At 40.5% G+C, this 27,419-nt stretch overlaps 1 protein-coding gene across 1 annotated transcript; it reads left to right on the top strand.

Annotated features, from left to right (window-relative positions):
* Positions 1-1,205: 1,205 nt before the first annotated feature.
* Positions 1,206-27,419, top strand: col21a1 (collagen, type XXI, alpha 1). Its single transcript, XM_019870305.1, has 29 exons — positions 1,206-1,490; positions 6,599-6,725; positions 6,831-7,391; positions 8,227-8,392; positions 8,459-8,687; positions 11,010-11,183; positions 12,284-12,361; positions 13,133-13,216; positions 13,610-13,672; positions 13,889-13,942; positions 14,017-14,070; positions 14,169-14,222; positions 17,510-17,563; positions 17,638-17,691; positions 17,764-17,817; positions 18,182-18,235; positions 21,848-21,892; positions 21,978-22,031; positions 22,106-22,159; positions 22,879-22,932; positions 23,064-23,135; positions 23,333-23,368; positions 23,791-23,835; positions 25,016-25,048; positions 25,127-25,273; positions 25,357-25,411; positions 25,494-25,685; positions 25,766-25,843; positions 26,140-27,419. The coding sequence occupies exons 2-29, from the start codon at positions 6,629-6,631 to the stop codon at positions 26,325-26,327; spliced, it is 2,883 nt and encodes a 960-aa protein (XP_019725864.1). The 5' UTR covers positions 1,206-1,490; positions 6,599-6,628; the 3' UTR covers positions 26,328-27,419.

The raw sequence follows: 27,419 nt of genomic DNA, 5'->3' as shown, positions 1-27,419 counted from the left end.
ACTCATCACAATTTTTTTTGTGTTGCTGACATAGTACAGCATACTTTTGTCTTAGCTTTGTAAAAATTGATTAAAAATGTCGCCTAGCTGAGGACCCCAGGACATGCATGGAGCCTGTGCTTTGTTTCGACTCACAATCAGGTTCGGCATGTTACTTTAACCTTTTCATGCCCTCTGTAACCTGATAACATGATAAACTGTTCACTGTTGTAACCGGTTAAAAATTAATTCGCTTTGCAAATTACTTCTTCCAAAAAGTAATTGGGTTGCTATTACAGGCTGGTCTGAGGCATCACGACCCATGCATGTGAACAACTACGTACCGAGTGTCAAAACTGGGCAGCAACAACCCCCAAGTAAACAATTTTACAAATATTCCACATCTTTGAACTGACCTCTTCTACCAATGTTAAAATGTAGCTGATCTCAGCAATACGCCAATGTTGGCATTTGCTCCCATGTACTCATGCATTATGCACCGCTCACGTATCATACTGAGACCGCATTGAACTTTCCACGGACCATATGCGTCCTCGATTGGTTCATTGCCATGACATCAGGCTCGAATTGACAGAGTAGAGCTCATCTGTCCGTTTATAGTGCTGTCGCTTTGGCAGATATCTGATACAGTTCTTGGATGCCGTTTTTTCCTCTTTACACTGCCATGACCCATATCAGTGCTCCACCAATATTGTGTCACTTGTAAATCCACCCAATGTTAAAAAAATTAAAAACAGCGGGTGTTTAACATCAGTTACCCTTGCAAGAAAATTGGTTTCACAGCTTGAAATGGCATTTAAGGGATGCATCGCAATTCTGTCTCAAATGATACCGATCATGAGGGTTTTTTTCAAGCAGGTCCATCGCAACAATGCAGTCAGGAACAATGAGTACAGTGCTGAGGACCAGTGAGTTACTAACGAGGGAATGTTAGTAAATCACATTATAGCACAACAAAAGTTTGCTCACAAATGTGTCTGGATACATTATTGTGAGAACTGGGGATATTGTCATTTATGCCGATCAATGCATGTGCTAGTCAGCAAAAAAGGCTCCAATTTGTGGGTTGATCCCGTGCTTGTCTTCCAGAAATGTCCATGTTCTCTGCTTATGCCCTCAGCAAACCGCCGTTCCAAACCCACAACACTTGGAAGGAGCCTGCTCTCATTACTATGATTTTCCTTCTGGACCGTCAGAGAATGGCTGTCTGTTGTACAATTTCATGCTCTCCTTATCGGCTTCTCTTTCCACCCGCGGTAATTGAGGCTGGCGGCGTGCCAGGGAGAGTGCGAGTGAGGCGGGTGGAGAGGAGGAAGAAGAAGGACAGAAGCACAGGCAACCGAGGGAGGGCCTTCTTTCATTCACTCGACAAAACCTGCGTTTCTTCCTGCACTTTCTGACAATGCTGCACTGGGAACAGTAATGATCACTGATCCCTCTTAATGAGAAGGATTAACAGGAATCCCCACGTTGTCTTGGAACGCTTACAGGTAATATCTTGCAAATATTTGGGATGTATGGGACACCTGAGTTTGGGGAATTCTCGTGTGTGTGTGTGTGTGTGTGTGTGTGTGTGTGTGTGTGTGTGTGTGTGTGCGTGTGCGTGTGCGTGTGCGTATGTGTGTGTGTGTGTCAATGCAGGTTGGTTACACATACTAATGAAAAAGTTGTCAGTGTTTTTTTGAATTGTATGCTCAACTTTGAGTTTGTGTTGCAAGGCATATCAGGGTTATAAAGTGCAGTTCTCAGTACCTTGATTGCGCTGCTGTCAAAAATGCATGGAATCATCAAGGAATGATGCCTGACTAACTTCTTCAGTCACATTTCGCTGAATTTTTGCAAGTGCATCGGCATCACGAGAGCTGCAAGAATAGTATCGTTTTTGTTGTCGTTGCAAAGGTGACCATACAATGCAGAGCATATAAAGGGTAATTATCTATGACACTTGGAGCAGTAAATGTAAAAACTGGATGTGCTATTTGGCGAGAATTGGGAGCCCTCTGAGCTAATGCTTACAAGACTTTTGGATGTTGAGTAGATTTCGAAGGAGGATGACTAACATGACTTGGCTTCCCTTTGTTGCTTGAAGAATTTGGCAGCAGTAAATTTCCAAGGTCTTGGCCGCAGTTCAGCAACAGAAGTTGTTGATTTTGGAAAAGAAAAGCTCTCGTTTGCCAAATTTATATCAGATACGTGCTTTGCAACTGTAGGACAAGTGGATCTACTCCTTGGAGTTATTCTACTGAAAATACAGATACAGTACTAATTGAATACTGTACAACTCTTCGGGGCCTAATAGTTCAAAGAGTGCATTACGGTTGGCCATACCTACTGTATCTAAAAATCTCACTCGAAACTACAGTCGATGTTCTGACTTAGTCTACAGCGAATTCTCAAAAGTGGCAAAAAAAGTTGCGATTTGGAGGTACATTTTTTTTTCTTTAAAATTATGCCTCCAAAACAAAGCAAAACTTGAAGTTTGAACAATCTTGCAGGTCACAAGAAATGTCAGTCAGCACCTAAGTGCAACAGGATAGGTACTGCTAAGAAAACGAACGAATGAATGAATGAATGAATGAATGAATGAATATTACCTAATATCCCACAGCTCCACAGTTCATAATCCCTCCATTCATTTACCCATCCCAGCTAACTTTGGACGAGAGGTGCGATACACCCTCGTGTGATCGCAAGGCAATCACATGACGTACAGTTTTTGTATTAGTGTGATCATTAATAACGATAAAATGTGACTTAAAATGTGCCCGTAAGAGTCGGTGAGAGCCTGAACAAATCCATTCACTTTTCCTTTAATTAGAACATTTTGAAAGTTAACCATCTCCACAGAATGGACTGTCTTCCATTTTAGAGGTTCTACATTGATATCACTCGAGATGTGACAAACTGTTATTGCTTCCAAAAGTCATTCCGGACCAAATGGATGTTAAAATAAGATTTACATTAACATTTTCCAAGCGCTGGCGAATGAGATGCTGCAGTCATTGTTGTAATTTCTCCTCCAACGAGTTGGGACTTCATTTGAGAATTTTCAGACTCGAAGCTCAAGGCTGCAAAGTAGTGTTGCGCTCAAAACAATGCAAATGTGGACATCTGTTCGTTTGTTGGTGTTAGACATGCATAATAATGCAATGCAATGCTAAACAGGAGTTTACTAAATAAGTTGCTCTCACTCATCCTGAAGTGCAGTAGTCCTACATGTGTTTGGAACCGGCGGAGAGTCGGGAATTTGACTGTCCGACAGTGTAAAATTTACACCGTCATTTACGCTGTAAATGAATTCCATGTGGTTTGAGCAGAAGTGTCGAAACGCCGTATTTGGGGAAAGTCGTAAGAGGGGAAAGTCATCCAGGCTGCACCTTGCCAATTAGGGGGTTTTCCAGCAGTCTCCCCCGAAATCTCTAGTGGGGAAAATTCTGAATAAAATGGCTTTCACAACCAGTTGAAACATGTTCAAGTGTGTCTCTTCAGTGCTGAGTGAGCATTGTGGAAAAACTGAGTCATGTTGATCCTGGAACCCCTCCTTTGTTGAACAGAAATGGATGAACTCGATAGGCTAAGAGTGAAATCTCAGCTACTGTTCGGTTGATCTTGATGCGTCATGATCTGAAATGAGATTTATATTATTTCCATTTGTATGAAAACGGGATATGTTCCAGGAGTCCTGCTTTTTCCAGTACATTGCACAATATCTGGTCCTCATTTGCAAGTGCTTCCTTAATGCATGTCAGCAGTTTCTCTGTCCCGCGTGTTTGAAGACATCATCTCTTAGTGCGACCGCAGAAACGAGTTCGATGATCGAATGTCTGCTGTCGGCTCACAAGCAACTCATTCATCAGCTTGCGTATGACATTGGATCTCTCCTTTCATGAGGTTTTATGTCATCGTAAATCCACATTGTGTTCAATCTTGTCATAGCAGCAGGCACAGTGAAGTTGAAATTGCGTCTTGCATAATTACCGCCGAGTGATGTGAAAGGCCAATGCCCGTAGTTTTATATCAACGCACTTTCTTTAAGATTGTAACATTTGTTGAAATGCTTCAACAGGTTATGCTGATTCATCTCCAGTTGAGGATCACATTCTATTTTTTTGACAAGTGCTCTATTAGGTTCATGCAGAACTCCTGCAGTCATTTCCTGCAATTCAGAGAGACTCTGCTCAGCAGCGAAATGCCGTAATCATATAATTATGATGTCAAAATGTGGTATGAAAAAATGCCAAAAACACAGAATGATCACAGGTCTGGCTTTAACGTTTATTGTTCTGGAAACATGGCATTTTAATCGTATTCTTAAATGTGGTAAAATGTGTGGCGTTTGAGCCGGTTATTGAGAAAACATTAATGGGGCAAAATCTTTTGAAGGACAAAAACAGCTCATTTGCATTTAATATTTGGTAAGGGTGCATTTTGTTAGCGTTCCCGTTGTTTCACAGCAACATGGTTTAAAATTTCAGCCGGTGAAGTTTGCGCGTTCTCCCCTTGCAGGTTCTCCCTAAAATTCTTCGACATGTACTTTATGTAAGGTGAACGTGAGACTGGTGCGAATATGACACAGTCATCCTGTTCCATCATACCAGTTAACTCCCCCCTTCCTTGTCCCAGGCTGTCCTGCCCTCACTGTGCCGCTCTTCGCCATACTTCAACACCTTTGTCACATTCTTTTACAACATTCCAAATTTTCTGATAATCTAGATTATTTGGATTATAAATGGTGTTTATTATCATTGATAACCTGCACATCGATGATGCGCCCAGGTTGGGTACTCGCGCATATGCATGAACAAGTTTGCCAAGCTCAGGCCCACAACTTCCAACCATGCTGAGGCCAGATGAGTTGATCCACAAAGAAACAAGAAAAAAAATCGTGAACCACCTCTCAATTTGCGTTTTTATCCATCCTTACGCCCTGCTGAGCTCGTGAAATGTCATCAGTCACGGTCCAAGCACTGGTCCAAGTGAAAGTACGAAGAAACCAAAAACTCACAGAACACCCTGATTGTTGTTCGTGTCATCCAGCTTCAAACAGAGATGCATCAATACTTGTGAAGGCTTGACTCGGAAAATATCCCAAAATACATTTAATGCTGCCAGCATGGAAATACACCAAAGTCGCAAAGGAAGTTAGCAAGTACACAGCCGTTACAATTTACAAAGAGACTCGCGCTCTTTGGAAGAATGCTTCCACATTCATTTTTAGGAAGAGGAGGGAGGGAGACGAGGCAATTTCGTCATGTAACTAAGAATGTTTGATTTGAAAAATGGAATGTTAAACTACTAAACTAGGAGGAAAAAAACATCTAACAGTCTAGAACATGTGACGGACAAGTATTGGCAAATGGGGGGGTTAACGATAAGTCTTGAACAAAGCCTATTTTCAAGTTTTGGGGATGAACTGGTAATCCCACAGGAATGAGTACTCGCTCAAGGGAAATTGTGGTTTAGAGGTTTAATAGGCCATTCATTTAGGAAGGCTGAGAGTGTCATGTGAGGATGTGCTGGACAACGTCAGAAAGGAACATGCTTTTGTGTGCGAAGGCGTTGAGAGCTGAGAAACAGGATTGGGGTGGCTCTGAAGTCAATGGCAAGGCAGAGACTTGAATTGAAGTCGCCTCCAGTCTTTCTGTTGGCTGGCTGGCAGCAAAATAATTATGATTCCAGTACATACTAACAGCATTGGGCTTCCAAAATCCAGCACCGTATTTCCCGCACTATAAGGTGCACTTAAAAGCATTCAATTTCCTCAAAAGCCAAAAGTGCACCTTATAATCCGATATGCCTTCTATGTGGATCAATATTCTGATTTCTTGGACATAGTATTTTAAATGTTCTGTAAAGCACTTTGTAACAGCTGCAGCAGTTGTGAATGCTTGTGAAATATTGTATTCTGTTTGAGTAGCTCCATCTAGTGAATGTATAACGCAACCATAGCCACTATTGTAGCTTCTATTCTATGCACCTTATAATGCGGTGCGCCCGATATATGAAAACAGTTTAAAAATTTAGTGAAGGTGCGCCTTATACTCCAAAGAGCCTTATGGTGTGGAAAATACGGTATGTTATCCATTGTGTTGCTGTCATTTGACAAGTAATTAGTCATTTTACAATATTAGTGACTCTTTCAAAACAACTGCAGGAATGTGACTTGGCATTGGAATAAGCTAAAATGTATTTTATTACTTGGCACTCTATGAGGTGTAACAGTAGAGCCGAAGTTCATTCAGCTGGTCCTTGAAGACAAAATTTGCTAAAGCAGGATTTTACTGTATCTGAAGTGCACGTCTACACAGGTAATGCGGCTTTACACACCCAGATAATAAGATGTCAGAAGCGATGACGGTTGACACTTGCGCAGTGAGTTTCTGGTGTTAAACTACACTCTGGTAGTGGCTTCCTGCTGTCCAATATTTTTAATTCCTCTGAAACTACCGAGCGGTCCACTTCAAGGCATCAATTGGTACCTTACACATATAGCTGGAAAATGACAATGCAAAATGGGAAATGCAAATGCTGGCTTGGATGGCCGATGTGAAAGGGGCTTCTGACATTCTGATATTACGTTTTCCTCCTTTCTCTTCAGGTGCAACGGGTAAGTTAGTGTGGCTACAATATGGGTTACAAAGCAACATCCATGCCTTGTATCTTAAGATGCATGTGTTTCATGCTTCTCCATTGGCTTAACGCAGCACAAGATGAAGACTTAAGAAGTAAGTAGCTCTTCTTTCTTGACTTATACCTCAATTTCTTTGCTTGTTAACTTCATGTAGTCAATGCGCTGAATGAGCCGTGGTTTTGCTTTCTTTCTTCTTCAGGTTGTAGGACTGCGCCAGGTGATTTGGTCTTTATTGTCGATGGTTCTTGGAGTGTTGAAGATGTCAACTTTGAAATAGTAAAGCGGTGGCTTGTAAACATAACCAAAAATTTCCAAATTGGACAGAAATTTACCCAATTTGGTGTAGTCCAGTACACCGATGATCCCATTTTAGAAATACCTCTTGGGAAGTATTCTACAAACAACGACCTGATCAGAGCGATGGAATCCATCGAGTACATGGGAGGAAACACGAGGACAGGCACGGCCATCGAATTTGCCACAGACAAACTGTTTGGCCTCTCTGAGCGTGGCCCGATGGGCGTATCCCGAATTGCAGTTGTCCTCACCGATGGGAAGTCTCAAGATGAGGTTTCCAAGGCAGCCGAAGCCGCGAGAAAAAAAGGAGTCATTTTGTTTGCGATTGGTGTGGGGTCAGAGACAGAGGAGGCACAGTTGAGAGCCATTGCAAACAAACCTTTTTCAACTTACGTTTTCTCTGTGGAGGACTACAAAGGTATTTCCAGGATCATACAAGTCATTCGACAAAAACTGTGTGAAGGTAAGAAACTGCTTATTTAGGGGCTGTTTGCACAGCTTTGTGTTTTGCTGAAAAGGGAAATACCTTGGCCGAGCCTTTGTTCGCTTATTATACGAACAGGCATAAATGACGAATAATTATTGTCATTATTGATCAATGTGTGGAATTCATTGTCAAGTAACTTAGGGCAAAAGGGAGTGCAACACTTGGCTGCCAACTAGCCACTAGCGATCCACCCATTGATTTTCTATATCACGTGTCCGTATTAGACCAATAGTTATTTATAGTCACACTTAAAGACAATTTAAAGTCTACCATTGACCTAAGAGTCATCTTTTTTTAGTTATGGAAGGGAAACAGAGTACTCTGGGAAAACCCCTGCAATCCCAAGGAGATTAAATCTAGATCTCCTGACAGTGAGATGGACTTGCTCACCCCTATGTCAGTGTGCTGCCAAAATGACAGCAGCAAGGAAGTTGAGCTACTGTACATCCACGCAGACCAACTCCCCAAGGATAATGCATATTGCACAAGAAATTTCTGCATTCACATCGTGTTTCCTGAGATACAAATGAGCTACTTGGCCGGCATTCACATTACAGGTTTTCAGCTTTTTTTTTTTTTTTTCCCAGTCATTGCAAATGTGGATCTGTTGGACATGCTCCATCTACGTCATCCATACAGGAAAAATGAACACGTCATAGAAAGTCTTCCCCTGCTTTTCATTTACTCTATGCTGCAAACTATTGAGTTTCAGGCTTTGTTGAGAGTATTATAGTGTACTTGAAGAGCGTGACTACTTAAATATCAAATGAGTTGTTTTTTCCGGTTTTTCACTGTCCCTCTCTTTTTTCAGAGACTGTTTGTCCTGCGAGAATACCTATCGATTCCAGAGATGAGAAAGGATTTGATATCCTATACCATTTAAATTTTGCCAAAAAAGCCAAGAAAACAAAAGGAACATATCATGGCACTAAGGCCTACGAGGTGACATCTCGTATTGACTTGAGTGAAGCTACAAGGTTGGACTTTTGTTTTTTTCTGCATTGTATTTGTGCTTTCAAAGCTGAGGTAATTTGTTGTTTCAGGTCACTTTTCCCTGATGGCCTCCCACCATCGTATGTGTTTGTTGCCACTCTGAGATACAAGGGATCGGTGGCATTGGAGCAGTGGGATCTGTGGAGAATCCAGACGCGTGACGGTAGACCTCAAATGGCGGTGACCCTAAATGGACTTCATGGCACCGTTCAGTTCACCACAACCAGCCACTCACTAACTGGAACGCAAACGGTTACATTTTCACAGAACACAGCAATGGTACGTAGGTGTGTAGGAGGGATTGGCAAGCTACCCTGTATTTTCCGCACGATAAGGCACTTTGGAGTATTAGGAGCACTTTCAATGAATGGCCCATTTAAAACTGTTTGCATTATAAGGTGCATAGAATAGAAGCTACAATAGTGGCTGTGGTTACATTATGCATCCACAAGATGGAGCTAAGCCAAAGGTAATACAATACAATACAGCTTCATAAATAGAGAGAGAGCTTTCACAACCGTTGCAACTGTAACAAAGCGTTTTACAGAACATTTAAAACACTACATCCAAGAAATCAAAATATTGATCCATATATAAGGCGCATCGATTTATAAGGCGCACAGTTGACTTTTGAGAAAATCGAATGCGTTTAGGTGCGCCTTATATTGTGGAAAATACGGTAATTTATTGTCATTATTCTACAACCACATACTTGGAGACACAACCCTAACTGCAGCATGCTAGATGAACATGCACCCACACTAGCCAAGCTGGTTTTGAGCGAGAGGCAGGGTGAACCCTGGACTGTTCATCAGACAATTGAAGGGCATAAATAGACCAAGAACCAGTCGCAATCATGTTCACATCTATTGACAATTTAATGTCTTCACTGAACAGAACATACAGGTATGTTTTTGAAACCCGAGTACTGAGGGAAAACGCTTGCAAAGACATGCAGGCAGATGTGCTAACCACTCAATCACCGTATTCCCCCACTGAACAAAGAAACTATTATTAAAATAAATAACAAAATAAATACCGGTATAAGGTTTTGATTATTTGGTTTCCAATATCTATAATGTTAGTCTCAATTATTGGAGCCTTGAAATAATCATTTTGGCATTAAAAAAATATATTTTATCAAGTGGTTTCACAAAATAAAATCATTTGGATTTAGATGCATGTTTTCATTAGATGTATAGTTGACAAATGTATCTGGATGCAGATGATTTTGTTTCATGCAACCACTTGATGAAATAAAATCGAGTAAATTCAACACATCATTTTTTTTTCCAGTGTACTTCTCACTTGCATGTGGTAAAACCTTGTTATTTTAGAGGCTCTCTGCTGTCTGTCGGGCCCAAAGGAGAAAACCTGTTTTAGAGTTTAACTGGAACGGGTTAATGTTGTGCGTTTTAGCCCCCGCCTTGTTGAGTTCATAAGCGCATAGTTCAGAACACTGGAAGGGTCAGTGAAAATCATGACTACTCAAAACGTGTCTTGGGAGAAAGAGAAAGGAGTGTGGGTGCACCCATCATTTCCCCTGCACTCAAACAAAATACAGTAGAATATTTGAGCTTTGAACTTGACCAGCTGGTAATACAATAAGAAAGACTTCAAAACAGTCACAGAAGATTCCTGGAGGCACCAATAAATGGAGGCGCTGATGGATTTTGACACGTACACCCGCCACATTTCACTACTCTGCTTAATGATTTTGACTTATACTCTACTATGACATGAAAGTATCCACTTATATTGTGACTTCCTCCATTCACCTTCTCGAAGCAGACATTTTTTGTTGCATTTTACAAAATGAAAAAAGGCAAAATATTAATATACTATAATAGTGAACATTTTCATATATATTTGTTTCATTACCTTATAAATGTTTTCCATTATAATCATTAATGTGGATGGGCACAAAATATCAATACTGGAAACGTGTAGCATTATTTCCCACTTACATAATCTATAGATCAGTAATTTTTTTAAAAAATTCATGTTTGAGCCCATTTATTTAAAATGTTTGATCACAATGAAAGCTCAATGTGCAACAAGACATACATTATAAGTTATGCGTGAAGGATGCTTTTCCTCAAATAATCAACAATGAAGTGATCATTAATCTTATTTCATTGTGATTATTGTTGCCTTTGGACAAATATCACACTAGTATCCCAAGTTACTCTGATTCCCATCCCTATTCATTTGTAAGAATATCGCATGATTCCGCTGCCTAAAAATAAGGTGAGGTGATTCATCCCAAGAAACCAAGTATGGGTGCTTGCCCTATAAGCGGCTACATTGATATAGTAAGAGTAGTATTCCTGGAGGGCTACTGAAGAGGTAACTTAACCATCTTTTTACTTATATTTACAAGCAGATGAAGACGCAAAATAAAAGACAACTTCACATGAAACGACAACAAAATTGGTCAAATCATCAAGAAAAATACATTTAGACCAAGTTTGCATAGCTGTCAATGGCTTGCACTGTTATCTATCTATCTCTAAAGCTATCTATCTGAATATTTATGTATTTATTTATGCATTCAATTCATAATTGCCTCTCATTTTCGCATTGGTTTTCTGCCCAAAGAAACTGTTTGATGAGAAATGGCACCAACTACGACTGCTGGTCACCGAGGAAGACGTCACTCTTTATGTTGATGACCTGGAAATGGAAACACTGACATTGGAGCCTCCTGTTGGCATTTTCATCAATGGAAAAACTCAAGTTGGAAAATACGTCAGTAAAGAAACAACAGCGCCGGTAAGCACTGTAAGATTGTTCACATGTACCATGGAATGTATTCGGAACATTTTCTTCATGTGCTCTTTTATCAACAGAAAATTATTTTCCTTCTGGTTAAAGAAATACTTTTCAACAAAACGTTGATAAACCTCTAGTGTAGTTATGTAACAGCTGGCAATTCAAAACTCTTGCGATGCAAACCGGATGTAAACAGTTATGCTGTTTGCACATTGTGGCAGGAGCTACGATTCTGATTACTGCAGTGAAACCACATCTCTCCATTAGCACAAATAATACTCTACATTCTCAGACAAGTTACTTGGCAATGGGAAACAAAAAAGGCATGAATGCAGCTTTCAAATCATCCAAATATACAAGTCGCTGTTGTCATGGCACCATCAAAATAAATATAAAGCTTTCTGCTTTCATGGTAACTGTTGCCAAATACTCGGTGGGACATTCTGGAGCCAATTTACCACAAACCCCCAACAAAATACCAAATGAAGTGACGGGTCTGTGTTCCTCCTTTCCTTTTCGAAGTCTCAAAGACTTCAACGTAGCTGCTTTGGAGAGCATGCTGTGTTTCCGAAAATGTCGCCTCCACTCGAATAAATACTGTACCTCAATTAACTGCCAGGTGTGTCATCCACTTGAAACCGAGAAGCACCTCTTGGCAAGTAAATGCTTATATTTTCCCCCTGAAAAAAAAAAAGGGGTGACAACTGTAATTACCGACCATCATTGGCACTATTGTTCATCCCAGCTAAACTTTGTTGGGAACTCATTTGCGAACAAAAACAGCAACACCTATCTACTTAATCTACTTCACTTGGAAGGGAAATGGATGCATGGATTAAGCCCTCACCTTCATGACACCTGGTGGCCTCTAGCTTTAGTACACCCCTCACTATGGATATATAAAGTCGCTTATGTTTTGTTTGTTTTTTTTAGGGGGGGGGAGGGGGTAGTTTTAAAGCAATTAAAATGGATTAGTGGCAAGGCACAAACAATATTGGGATTACACAACCGCATAGTATTACTGTTACCACTTTTAGTTGTTATTTTGATTTATATCGCCATTGACCTTGTAATTGTGTGTTGTCCCCAAATTTGTGCAGTTTGAAATTCAGAAGCTGCGTATCTACTGTGACCCTGAGCAGAACAACCGTGAGACTGCATGTGAAATACCAGGAGTGGTACGTACAAAAATTTAATGAGGTTGGCTTTCTAATTTTTTTTCCCAAAAGCGACAAAGATAACTTCTTCTCACTTTCTTCTTGCTCCGGGATTCCACATCTGTTTCCACTAACACTCAATTTTACCATCAGTTGACTGCACATTTGGCGTGAAATGATTTTGCCATCCCATACTTAACCATCACACCATGTAGTAGATGCGTCAACCCAGCAGAAAATCTTATGAAAACACATTTTGTAAATTATATTATTTTTTGGAGGGGGTCCTGCAGCTGAGTGTTTTCTCGCCATGCGGCTGTCCTAGTCTCCCATCATTATGTTGTTTGGAACTCCCTATTGCAGTCTTGCTACATTACTAGGGGAGACAATTTCAGAAGCCTTAAATTACAGATGTTTGCCAATCATTACAGCTTTGCAATGCATCTGCTTCTCATTAACTTATCAATCTGCTTTGCAATAAAACATTTCTATGGTACAATCAGGAGTTAACTTTTCCACTTGTAGCACTTTTGCGCTGATAGCAAAACATCCTTCATATTTGGTGCATACAGAAATAAAACAACGACATTGCACTGATGTCAACATTGGACTGTGACTGTGAATATACAAACATACACACTGTACTAAGAAGCATCATACAAGAGACAGCCCACCCCTTTTATAGGCTATCTTAATTTTCTGCAAGATAGCTCGACTATAATTTGATGACGGATGTGACGTAAATCTAAATATAAATCTGAATACATAAAAGATCCTTTTTCGCTCCGGCAGTGCTCCAACAGTCCAGATTATGCTGAGCCAACTCAAGAACCTTGTGTTTGTCCTCCGGGACCTCCAGGACATCCAGGCATGAAGGTCAGTTTTTCCAAATAAAGTTTCGTATTCTCCCTTTTGAATATTCCAAAAATGCCTCACAGACATTTTTGCTATTTTAACATTAACTGCTGCATGTTTACTGCAACCAACACGATTTGAGTATCGAGGACGTCTACGTTTACTGGTTACTGCGTGTTGTGTTTGCAGTGAATTCGAAGTACAAGTTGACATGTTTATTACAATTAAAATATGTATTAACTACAGCAAGACAAGTTGCCTTTATATTTCGGTTTATCCTTGAGGAAACGTGCAATGAATGTAATGTAATGTTTGCCACCATATAAGATAGTCGTCGGTAGGTCATTACTCGGTCTGAAAGGCTCTGTCAAAACTCGCATATGCCATTGAAAGTGCTCATCCTGTTTTCTATAGGGTGAACCAGGAAATGGTGGCAAAGCAGGTCTGCCTGGACGTGCTGGTGCTGATGGTAAGCCTGTGAGTACTACATAGTTCAATATACATACAAAAAAATAATAATAATAAAACAACCACACGTTTCCAACAGGTTAAAAGGAAAAAATAGCCGCTGAAACACAATTTTATAATAATAATAAGTGCTAATTTGTTCATAATCAAAATGTGTCACTGAAGACATGATCAGTCAAGTAGGTTTAACTAAGTGGATATTTGTGTATGTTTTCCCAAACAAAGGGAGTGGCTGGCATTAGAGGAAGTCCAGGGTTTCCTGGTGTGGCAGGAATGAAGGTGATCAATATTCCAATGACAATATCAATGCAGTCACAAAATACATTGTAAAAATGTGTGTTCTGTTTCGTCAGGGTCAGCGTGGGGCAGATGGGTTGAAAGGGGAGCAGGGCAGGCCCGGTGTTTCGGTAGGAAGGTCAAAAAAACTCATTTGTGGCATTACTGTTTGCTCATCATCTGTAGCCCTGAACAAATCCAATTTTCTAATCCCTTTCTTTTCACTTAGGGTGAAAGAGGTGTACCGGGATTAACAGGAACACCTGGACAACCTGGAGAGAAGGTATTAATATCTATGGATCCTTTCATATTCTTTATTCAATCTTTTTAGGGTCATGGAGAAGCTGGAGTCCAACCCAACAGACAACTCACTAGATGGATTATCACTCATGTCACAATCTTGTGTCTTAGCCACTTGAGTCACGTCAGCGTGAGCGAATGACAGTGCAAAATTAGGTCAAGATAGCGTGTGCTGTTAAGTGGCTAACCGTAAGCCAATCTGCTCGTTATTCTTCGGAAATTGTGACCATCAGCAGTTTTTCCATCGTTTGTTCAAGAAAGTGATGACGTTTGTATCCAAGACTATTTGTTGAGATACTAACTAGCGCTGCTAGGCTAAATGACATGAGCTAATGCTTATTTTACCGTTGTGAAGTTGGGTAAGACAGTTCTGCCTTGCAGTAGATAAACAGAATTGCGCTTATTTTTTCTTCTTTTTTAAAGTGTGAAATGATCCTACACTTTACTCCGTTTTTTACACACTCTTTCCTCTTGGTTTGCACTTATTGCTGTGTAAATCTGCAGTAACGGTCTGCGTGGATTTTTACCTCCACAAAATCCCACAGTAGCTATAGTGAAAAATCCACCACGCAAAATTAGATCTATACGATTTAAAAATCTGCGATACACTGAAACAGCAACAAAACGAAATAAAAACATGATACGGTGAGGGAGCTCCAAATAATTCATTGTGATATGATGACATGCGCAATTGTACTGACAGGTGAACAAACGCAGTGCCGCGTAAATGCTAGCCAACAGGGTGCAGAAGAGGGAGGATTAGCCATCCTGAAGCAGAATACCATAGAACTGGCCCAATTTGCTTTGCGCTTAATTTTTAGTGACATTTATTAGGTTTAGCCTCTTAGCTTTTGCAACATGATTTACTTGCGTTTGAGTGGGCACTTATGAGTCGACACCATTCAACTGCCGAAAGCATTTTTTTTCCCTCTTTATGATTCTTCAAGACACATTGGCCTCAAGTGAGAAAACAATCCGAGTTGGATCACAGGAAACATGTAGTGTAAAACCCGAACTGTCGTGTCCACAACTGCTGAACAATGGGAGATAATGTTACTCTTAAATGAAACCAAATGAAACAAACACATCAGTAGAGGTTACAGCTGTTGCAAATAAGGCTGCCTATGAAGCTCCGGGAACTAATTTTAACCAAACTACAGGGAGCAAACATTAACATAACTTTGTACAGCGTACAAGATGTAGGACTTGTTTGTGAGCGGAGCAATACAAACATCAGTTCAAAGTGAATTGGATGCTTCTCTGATGATAAACTGGTGAATTAACAGGAAATCTCTGCAAGACACATTCACTGTTTGACGCTGTTGCATCGATCTCTCTTGTCGCCATGTGTTTTCAATATAAAAGCAGATCCCTTGAGAGCAAGACACATTTAAAATTGGGTTGTATTTGCTGACTTTGTGAGTCTTGGTTGTGTTCAAGGTTTTGTTGTGTGCTTGGGAGATTTTCCTTGCCTCTGTTGCCAAAGCGCATCTTCATGTGGGATTCGTTGGACTTCTTCAATGTGTGGGGAGGATGATCCTGGATCTGCTCCACATGGAAAGCGCCTTCTAACTTGTTTTTTGTGACTTGGCATTCAGATTTAACTGGATTTCATTCCTGCAGTATCCCCGAAAAAGCCCAGCCTATGCCGTTTTTTTTTTTTTTTTTTTCTCGTGTGTGTTATTTCCATAGCCCGAGCTGACGTACGTCTTAGGTACAGATCCAATAAAGACATGATTTAAAGACAAACACAGAGGAAACGAGGACACCTATTTTGTAACAGCTTGAGATACAGTTCTTGTGGAAACCAATGCGTTCTTAAAAAAACACTTCCTGCCCCCACGGAGAAGAGTCTGACAGGCTAATCTCTTTGACATCCACTCCCACTCTGCAGCAAGAGGGGCCTCAAATCACCGTATAACAAATTATCTGTATCAAGACGGCGAAGAATATGTCTTGTATTCAGCAGCTTGGAGTCGGTGGCGTCTCAGGTTGATAACCGTCCCGTTCTCTTTACCCTCACAATGAAAGAAGATACAGAACCATGCCCTAAATCAATATTATTGCTTATCTTAAAGTCTGAATAACATATATGGCTATTGGTGTCCACTTAAATATTGAACCCTTAGCACTTAGGCTGAGGTGCTCATTGTGATCTGGTATTTATTTTATTTTTTCATAGACTGGACCCCACTGACAGTTTCAAATATCCAGGCACCAATGAATGTTTTGTGATTAGAAATGTCCACTTATCTTGATAAGAGTAGAATTGTAGCACTTTGTTCGACTGTGTCGTCAATTGTAATTTTATTGGACTTATTGTATTATAGACAGGATGCCTGAAATCTTTAAACAATTGCAATTTAGCCATCAGGTAAAACCACCTACTACGACAAACAAAAACTATGGTTTGTAGTTGAATGAATGACATCCAATAGATATCTTGTGGGATCCATTGTGGTTTTATCACAGGAGTGGTTTAGTCAGGTGATGTGGTGCTTGCTTGAGATATGAACTTTTCCGCGAGCTGTCCCATTTCTTGTTACATAGTCTTGTTCTTGTATTCTTCTGCCTTTGGAAGAGCAATAAAAAGTCATCTTTAAATATCCCATAATGTCGAGCTAAGCGTTGACAGGGATTTTCTAGGGATTTTCCATGATATGTCGAGCACCATTCCCACAGCATGCAAGAACATCTGCAACATCTGCCTTTGTAAATTATTCTTATTTTGAATGGCCACCGAATGGTGGAAACTTTGTGTCCCTGGCGAATGTCTATGCCGATCTAAAGCGCATGGATCTAAAACTGCTGAATTTACAGTAAATCCAAAGGCAAGACAGGAGATGCCAGTGCAATCAAATGTCACATTTGTCAGGACTGTACCCACAATGATAAAATAGGCAACTTATTCTCCCAGTAACTGGAAATAAATTCATCCTTATGACACCATCGGGATTTAAAAAGCAGCTGCACTGAATTAAATCCAACAGTGAACGAACCACATGAATCACGCAACCTCCAGTCGACTTTAGTCTCCAATTTAAACATTAATATCCGGATTTGTGAATGTATTTCTGCAAAAAAAAAAAAAAAAAAGCAAGAATAGCCATGCTAATACTTATTTGGCAGTGCAGTTAGCCGTCATGGCCTTTCGCCATTCAAACTGTCACTGGACTGAAAATGGAATCACTTGAGAAAGGAGCCTCGTCAAGATAAGAAATGTTGGAATCATTGCTTGTCATAATCTCTCCAAATCTCCACTGCTGTCAGGGACCGGTTGGATCACCCGGACGAGTAGGGATGGCGGGTAAAGCCGGACAAACGGTGAGGGTGTTAATACCAAGTCTATCACCATCACCGATTTAATTGTGGTTGTTTGCACTATTACTGATTTACAGGGAGAGAAAGGAAGTATTGGACAACCCGGGCCTCCAGGTTATCGAGGAGTACCCGTATGTATAAAAACAAACAGAATACGTTTCTTCCATTTATTAGTGTCTTATAACCTATTGTGGTCTTTAAAGGGTGAACCTGGAAGAGATGGAAAGGATGGATTTCCTGGGCTACCTGGTCTAAAGGTCTTTTTTTTTTTTTTTTTTTTTTTAATATTTTGCAAACATTGAATGATTAGTTAAATTATTCAGACCGTGTGGCAAAGTGTGCAAGTTCCAACAAGACTTTGGTGTTCCCAAAAGTTGCTGTTGAGGTTTTGCAGCCATGGGAATGACAGATCTGGCAATAACCTTTCCCCAGTTTTCGATTACTGTGCTTTTAGTAAACTGGATATTGCAAGGGAAATTGAAATCATAATTGCACAAGTCAATTTAATCTGTAGAGTAGAATCTGGTCATTTTGAGGCTATTGTGTGATTTCTGTGTGTCTTCCTAGACAATTCTTCATCCGTTGTTTTTCTTCATATTATTTTTTTTTTTTTAATTGAAGGGAGAAAGCGGGGAGAATGGAATCCCCGGTCTCGATGGAAGGGATGGCCATATGGTGAGTCATACCTGCACCTGCAGTGTTTTTTTTTTAATACATATAATTTTATCTTGCAGGATTGTCATGTGTACGCTGTATTAAATGCTATAACTTTTCCGAAACGTTTATTACAAACCTCTAAGATGTTGGGGGTTCCAGCGAGTTTCTCAGGGGAACTTTTCTCTTTTCGAAGTCTGCAATTCGAGATGTTGAACTTTGAATGCTCGTGTCCCGTTGAGTCACCAGACAGAAAAAGCTACTGTTGCCTGTCTCAAAAATCTCGGATCAAAGTATGGTGTATCTTTCATCACATCAATATGAAGCAAAAAGGGTGAACTGTATCATTTATAGACTCCGATCCCTTTTCAATTTATGGCCAACCAATTCTGCTTGAAGTTTTCTTAATTTCGGCGACCCATATTCACTCACGGAATAAGACGTAAACAAATGAATGACTAAAGGGAGATAAATAATGTCTTGTGATCCCAGTGAAAATAAAGAAAGCCCATTATTGTCCTCGCTCATGCACACATGTTGGCACGTGTGGTGAAATGAGTTGATTCCCTTATTTCCCGATCTGAAAGGTGGCAAGTCTACTCGCTAACCAGGCTAAGGATTAAGCAGTTCCTCCCGGCTTAAGTTTCCACACTGAACAACACGATGAATGTTGTGCTACTCTCACTAAGCAGCTCCAAAGATATGAAAAACGACTGTGGACGGATTTGTCGGAAACATTTATGATGGCTGATTCCATAGCCAAGAGTGATAGCGCTAGCTCTCATACTGACCACTTCTCCACTCTGCACTTCAAACCAAGCACTCAAGGTTTTTCATTCGCAGTCTCAGGATATTTTAATGACATAAAACTGTTTACCACTCTGCCATAAAGGCACTGTGCATTACTGTGGCAACCATGGGAAACATTACGGTATGCTTCATTGCCTGGTTAGCTAGCTGATGAACTCGTAAACTGTCTTTTACCTTTCAGGAGTCTTCCTGCTATTTTCTACTTTCCTATTTTTAGCAACCACTGCTTTTTGTTCAGATTGGATCACTTATGCGGGATCACTCGACAGAATAATTTTTCATTCATTGGTAGGAGTATAAGCAAATAATAAATGAATTTGGCATATGCAATGTGATTGATGAAACCTGGAAGGAATTGCTCTATCCTTGTGTGTTTAAATACCACATCTGAAAGACAGCGCCGAACCAGCACACAAAGCGGTGGCATTTTCTAAATGCCAATAAAAATTATGAGACATACATGCATTGTCTATTGAGATTTGCCATTTTGTATCTTATGAATGATCTAGTGCAGATTATTATTTTTTTTAAATCAATGCCCTATCACCTGACAAAACTCCCTTCAATTCGCATTCCTTTGGGTTTGGCTCATTTCAGTGGACGTTGACTATTGATAGCAGTTTTCTGGGGTGCGATCCCAAGTCTTAGATGTAATGTTACAAAGGACATGCACAAAAACTGGAAATCAGACAAAATATGGCTTTCGTGTATTCACTGGCTTCCCTCAAATTACTGGAGCGATTGATTTATTTTCTGTATTTCAGTAATGCATTTGCACATGTTCATGGTGAAAATGATCATTGTCACCTAAAGTGCAAATCCCTCTTTTACATATGGTGGCCTCCACCATTTTTACACCTGGTACAAGCAGTGTGCGCAATCTGTTAGTGAGTGAACACGCAATTTAGCATCTGCTATTTCGGATTTATTTAGTAACTAGGACGTTTTGATGTGTTTGGAAGACTTTCTTTTTAGCTTTCAAAAGTTTGGGTCATCCAAGGCTGTTGTTTTCTTTGTTCTACTTTTTTGACATCTGTTACGTAGCACAGCAGTTGTTAATTTGTATTACAAATGGTGATATTGGCAATGGCATAGCTTCTCTCCCACTGCTAACTTGTGTTAATGTATCTTTACAGGCAAAACTCATGTATGAAACATAGGATAGCCATTCAATACTATTGTTCAATAATCAATGTAACAGGACCTGCCTGAGTAACAAATATGTTATAACACAGTCAGTCACATTTTCAACTATATATCTTTTTTTGTTTCAGACCAAAGGTGCTATAGTTTGAGTTGTGGATTTGATGCCGATGTAAATATTGAAAAGTGAAATGTTCTTGTTTCTCAGTGTTCGAATTTTGGAGGGGACTGTAGCGCCAGGAAGCATTCTGACAAGATTGTGAAAACGGAATTTGTTCGTAGCAATTTATTTGATGGATTATACAAACTGCATGTTCTTGACAGCTGTTTAACGCCATTGGGTGAAAGTATGGAGAGTCCATGTGACAATGTAGAAATATAAGGGTATTCCCCCTGTAAACCATCCCAGGACAACCCTGTTATGTAAGAAGTCACTGGCTCTAAACAAAAGCCATAAAATGACTAATCGAGGGAAAGCTGTGCTGCTCTGGCAATTCTGCTTTGGGAGTGTTTCAACTGGGCCACAATCCCACCGCTCATGATTAGAAGTCTTGTCCAGAGTCTATGATGGGTCTATAAAACATGACTCACATGCTCCACAAGGCTCCAGGCCATCCCCAGGCACCCATGAACAGAGGCTGTCCACAGAGACTGATTTAGTACATGAAAAGCATCCTCAGTTTGCTCCAAAAAGTCCAACAAACCCACACAAATTATTCCGCAATACAACACAATCAGCGTCAATGTACGCTGGTCTTCCCTAACAATCTCACCAATCTGATTGATCACTGCCTTTTATACCAGATTCTTTGTCAGGGACTCGCGCTCAACATCTGGAAGACTTGATCTCAGTAGAAAAAAAAAACTACAAAAAGCTTTTTGCTGGTATTTAGGAACAGGGCTGTTCACCACCCAAAAAATTATATCACTGTCATTGTTTTCTAAATAGGGCTTTATTTGTTTCCTGTGAGTATCAGCACATTCTGCGCATTTATCATTTCAATGAGTTTTGGTCCATGACTAAGATTTGTTGCTCTTGCTATGTGCAACAGACAGAACTGTATATATTAGTGTGCAGATGTGCAACCCTTTCAACGCATATGTTGAAGGTTATTACAGTACACAATGTTCATATTACATTTTGTTTGATTGTGTTGAAAGTACTTTTTTTGTACAATTAAGAGTTGAAAGAAGGGCATTTTTTTATTCACAGTTCATCCCTACAGTTATTGTGGATATTGGCTAAATCTATGAATGAGGATGGAAATTGTTTACTTTAGCAATATGATATTATTATTATTATTGTTATATTTCACGGGCGCATCGACCTCACAGTGTGGAGGTACCGGGTTCAATTCCAGCTCCGGCCTCCCTGTGTGGAGTTTGCATGCGTGGGTTTTCTCTGGGTACTCTGGTTTCCTCCCACATGGCAGGCTGATTGAACATTCTAAATGGTCCCACAGCGTGAGTGTGAGCGCGGGTGGTTGTTCGTTTTGGTGTGTGCCCTGAGACTGGCTGGCAACTGGTTCAGGATGTCCCCTGCCTACTGCCCAAAGACAGCTGGGATAGGCTCTAGCACCCCCTGTGACACGTGTGAGGATAAACGGATTAGAGAATGGATGGATTATATTTCACATTTTTAAATACGTATATTTAATCTGATTATTTCCCCTCTATTAGGGTTTGCCTGGTTTGCCAGGGAGCGCTGGCCTCACAGGACAAAAAGTGAGTATTTGCTTTTCTCTCACCTGAGTACATTCAGTTAGTCACTTAGCACATGGTTGTCTAATACTGAATATTTTTGTCTAAGGGGGAAGCCGGTTTTCCTGGATCAAAGGGCCCACAAGGATCAGACGGATCACCTGTAAACTCATGTTTGACCATTAATTTAAAAGATTATAAGTGCTTGCTCAAATGTATGGCTTTGTTCTCTTACAGGGGGAGATGGGCCCAGCAGGTCCACCTGGTTTCAAGGGAAATATTGGCCCAAAGGTATTCATCATAAAATAAGAATATACCAAAATAAAATGTTAAATCCAGCACGGAAATGTCGACGTAAAACATTTTCCATTCTTATTTTGAGGTGAAACATCAAGTTGTGTATTTAAGAGATTGAACTGAAAAGCAAACTTCATGCATGTCATGCTAACATGGATTTTAAAAATTTTATTGCTGAGCCATTTAAACTTGGTTGTAATTCAATTGCTAATCAAAACATCAGCACCAAAGCAACACAAACAGTCTTTCACACTGTATGATTCGCCCCATGTTGCAAACACGTTCCTGCGCAGTATTAAAGATGATCTTGCATTCTGTGCAGTGTCAAAGTTACAGTAGATTCTAATGTGCTCACTCCACCATGTTGCATGCATATACCGTATATTTTCTGTATATTCCAGGAAGATTGCTACATAACTGAATTATTCAGCCCAGTCTGCCCTTGGTTCTTGTAATGTGTCATTTAGCTCATCTCACCGTCATGTTGTTTTGTCCAGTTTCACTTCGTGTCAATTGTATATACTTCTTACATATTTTCATGTCATTCCCAAAATGTGTGTCCAAACACAAGGAGCCCCTGTAACAAACATCCCCTCGATTGGCGTCTTCCAGCTATAGTGAAACGCACACATTCATTATTTGAAGAAATACGGTAACTGTAATGCACCATGTCACGAATAATGTGGTTCTGCGACCTGTAACTGTTTTCACAGGGCAGTAAGGGTGAAAATGGAAGTCCGGGTAAACAAGGGATGCCAGGTTCTATGGTATGCTTCAACTGTCACTTATCTTTTGATAAATAATGACACGTGAACATTTGTGTACAGTCTTTTGGATCTGAAAACAAAGAATGTAAATAAGTCTTCTTTGCTAATTTCCTGTGCTTGGCTTTTTAAAGGGTAGACCAGGTGATCCTGGACAAGCGGGTCAGCCCGGACACCCAGCGGTGCCCGGCCTAAAGGGAAGCAAGGTATTTAAAATGAGACTATCTGAGTATTACGAATGGACACCTTGTGCCATCCCTATTCCGTTCTGTTAGTCCTGTGCTTGGTGCATTTTTGCATATGTACGAAGAGATACAGTTAAAAAAACTAACTAAATAAATAATGTAAAACATTTTCCTTTCAGTTTATTCACTCTGAAATGTACTCTTGTCTATTCCGTTAGGGGGAAAGGGGATATGCAGGTGTAAGAGGAGATCTGGTAAGACTGAAAATTCCATGGCTGGTTTCTTTTAGTAAAAAGAACATTTAATACTTGAGTGTTGAACTCCACAATTCACAGTCTGCGTGGATCTTGCCAGCTTTCGCTCAGAATTTGCTCAACTTATTTTGATTGAGTTTTGGATTACTGACAATAAAACTTTGGCTTGGCATCAAAAACAACACACATGAACGAAAGCGTACCCATCAACCCGACAGTAAAACACAAGCTCAGATTGTTGTATGAATAAAATATCTTCAAGAGTCTCTGAAACAGCAAAACAGTTTTGAGAATTGAGCCGCCAATCATTTAAAAGCGATTGAAACTGTGATTTACATTTAATGCTGTGCTTAATAAAGAGATAAAGTCTTAACATCTTCCTGTATTTTGAGTACAAACGATTGAATTTGTTTTATTTTCAGGGAATGAAAGGTGAAAAGGGAGCAGATGGAAAATCAGGGAATCACGTGAGTTCATTTTGACCCATTCCGTTTCATAAGGCAGTCTTTGCCAACCTCTATGAAGCCAAGGCACATTTTTCACATGAGGAAGAAATCTCACAGCACACCAGCAGACAAATCTGACAGAATCCCGAAATAACGATGATCTCATCTCAATTTACTCCCAAATATACTTCCTCAGTGTGCTTGCTGACACTTATTCTCTAGTCTCGTGAATGGCAGAAGGTGGACAGTATGGATGCACACGTTAATTGTACTTTCTGCCACCTAGTGGAGGAGCATTTAAGTGTTCTCCCTGCAAGTAGACATCATTGGCATATTATTGATTGATGAAAAAAAAGATCATTTTTCTTCCAGTTAGGTGTAATTAGATTATTTTTCAAGGCACATCTGATGATATCTCACGGCACATTTATTTGTCACCGGACAGTGGTTGAGGGTCACTGTTCTAAATAACATCCACAATGAATGACTCTTTCATTAATAATGTGTGCTTTTATTCATTAATCATAACATCATAAGATTTTAATTTATCCATTACCTTGTACCGGGTGAGAGTTGCTTACATAAATCATTATATTTGATGTCTCAGTTATTTTCGACATCGCTATGTTGATTTTTTTTTTCTTTCAGTAACCTCCGAATTCGTGTCTTTTAATAATGGATGCTTGGCCGCCTTAAGCCAAAGCTGTTTTGATGGCTTTGTTGCGTCACTTGCGAGCCTTTCCTAACATATTTCACAGATTGGTTTCTATGCGTGCGAGTTACCTAACAATGAACTCTGAAAAGCAGTTTTCTTTTTTTTTTTTTTGGAAGTTGTCGGCTTTTTTTCGGTCTCATTTTTTTCTATGTTACAGGCTTTTATTTACCTGTATCACTTGACCTTGATGAATGTTTTGATAGCGAAGCACCAGGCTACACCTGATTTCCCAAACAAAACTTCTTTTCAACTAGTGTGTGCAGTCTCTCTGTACGGCCTGGTGTTGAGAACCACTGCTATAGAGGACTGTATATGTATTACTTGAAGCGGGTGAATTAGACTGCAGTCTGCCTGGTTTTGATGAGGTGCCACAAGAGGCACTGTGGTTAACCCGTACTTGGGTTCTGGTGCTGCCCTTGGCTGTTGCTTTATACTGCAGTTTGAGAGCTTTGTGATTGCCAAATGCATTTTCTTCTTGTTCAACAGGGATCGCCCGGACTGAGGGGACTAACAGGGGAGGTATGTGAACCTGATCTCTCATCAAACCTTTGTCCAATATAATGTTGACTTCTAACACTCGCCTTGTGTTTTTGCTAGAAAGGGACAACAGGGGATCCGGGTCAGAGAGGCCAGGAAGGTCAAATGGGCCGCCCTGGACAGCCAGGTCAGGCGGGACAAACGGGACCCCGAGGCCCTCGGGGCGACACGGGTCCTGCCGGACAACCTGGCCCGGCAGGAAGCTCTGTACGTCTTGCACACATTGACCACCGGTGTATTTTTCATGATGTGCAAGTGCATGTTCATGTTTGTGACTTGCATCACTACAGGCGGCTGACATTTCAGACATGCACATTCGACAAGTTTGCAGAGAAATTCTTCAGTGTGAGTGCGTTGAGTCCTCTTTATTTGTCAGCAATCGTTTCCAAATATTCACATGAAATATCCTCTCTTACAATTATCGTAGCTGAACTGCCGTCAATGTTGTTGAGCCACCAGTCAAGTAGCTGTGCCAGGTGCCAAAGCCTTCCTGGAACACCTGGCGTCCCAGGTCTTACGGGGCCCCAGGGTGCTAGGGGACTCCCTGGCATGTCTGGCGCCAGGGGGCAGCCAGGCTACCGTGGTCATCCAGGGCTACCTGGTGTTAATGGGATAAAAGGTAAAAACAGTCAGAATTAATTGTAGTCTGTTCCTGTTGTTGACATCATGTCCGAACAAGAATTGTATGTGCCTTTGTAGGAGATCCTGGGCTTAAGGGTGAAAAGGGAAGCCCAGGGCGCACCATACATGGGGACCAAGGACCACCTGGGCCCCCAGGTAAGATCCCTCATCACCTTGCTTTTCCTTTCGCATGTCATGCAGTACAAGTGATGTGTCTGAATGAACCCGAGGTGAGTTGCTGTGCAACTGGTGAGTCTGAAGAGTCTGAATGTTACTCGTCTTCTCTTTATTTGGCAAAAAGTGACAAAATGACCAGACAGCAACAGCAACGAAAACTACACAACGAAAAAAGAGAAGGCAACAACACACGTTAAAACCTGGTTCAAGAATTTGAAGCAACGTTGACACGTTGTTAGCCTGTAATGATGACAAAGTCATTTTTATCTTGACAGGTCCTGTAGGTCGTCAGGGTTATGGCAAACCGGGCACTTCAGGTCAACCTGGACCACCTGGTCTTAACGGAGCAGAGGGTAAAAGCGGTAAACCCGGCACACCTGGCCAGCCTGGGGTGTGTGACCCCTCCTTATGCTATGGTAGCATGATGAGGCGGTCCTACTACAGCAAAGGACCAAACTATTGACTGAAGTCCACCAGTGTGAGGCTGGTGTGAAGCAAACAGCCATTCTCAGGAAGTTCTCATCCTTACAGTTGTCCTCTGGCTCAGTAAGAAATGGACCTCTTCTAAATATCGACAATCAATCTACATACAACCATCAAAAAGCCACTTTTGTTCTGTTATCTAATGAATAATTTTCAAATGTCAGGAGAAGAGTACAAAATTCCCAAGGCGGTTTATGCACTATACCATGGAATACAAAGAAGGAAGTAACTGCCAAGTGGACAAAAAAATGGCATAGCAATGACTTTACATAGAGTTTGACGTCCGTTTCAAATTAATGAAAAGAAAAACACTGCTCGATAAGACTGTGGAGCTGATTTCAGGAACATCAGCTCCAGGTGCATCTGCATGAATGTCAAGCAAAAGACAGGCTTTGTTCATCATGTCACACTTGTGACAGAAAATTCCCATCTTCGTCTTTTATTGCAATGGATTCTCTTGTTTTATGATCTGATGAAAGCAAGGCTGAACTTTGACCACAATTCCAAAAGGTACTGTATGATTGGCTCACAATCAATGTTGCACACCATAAAAAAAAAAAAAAAGAAAAGAAAAGAAAAATATCCAGCAGTGAAGTACAGTGGGAGCAATATTGTGCTTTGGGACTATATTTCTTCAGCTGGAACTGGGAAATTAGTCAATGTGGAGGGAATTATGAGGACTGTAGTTCCAAAAAGGAGTCAATATTGGCACAAATCCTCCAGGTTTCTGCGAGAGGTTGAAGAGGTATTGAACCTTTCAGAATGATAACAACCAAACGCATACATCCAAATACTTTGCCAGAGGAACATTAACATTTTGGAATGGCACAGTCAGACTCCAAGATGAAATCTAGTTGAAAGTTGCCCGTGGCGCACGGTGCATAAGAGATGCCCAATGCTAAATCAGCCAGAGTTGGAACAATTTTGCAGGGATCTGCGGTACGATATAGCCAAGTCAATATGTACTAAGCCAACTGACTCCCATATGAAATTAGTGCTCACAAATACTTTTTGGTGAAAAAGTGTTGGTGCACATGACATTTGCGCAAAAAAATTATTTCACCCAAAAAAA

The sequence above is a fragment of the Hippocampus comes genome, unplaced genomic scaffold (assembly GCF_001891065.2).
Source record: "Hippocampus comes isolate QL1 unplaced genomic scaffold, H_comes_QL1_v1.1 scaffold76, whole genome shotgun sequence".
Taxonomy (NCBI): Eukaryota; Metazoa; Chordata; class Actinopteri; order Syngnathiformes; family Syngnathidae; genus Hippocampus; species Hippocampus comes.
The sequence above is the reverse complement of the archived record's forward strand: the minus strand, read 5'-3'. Positions and strand labels throughout refer to the sequence as shown.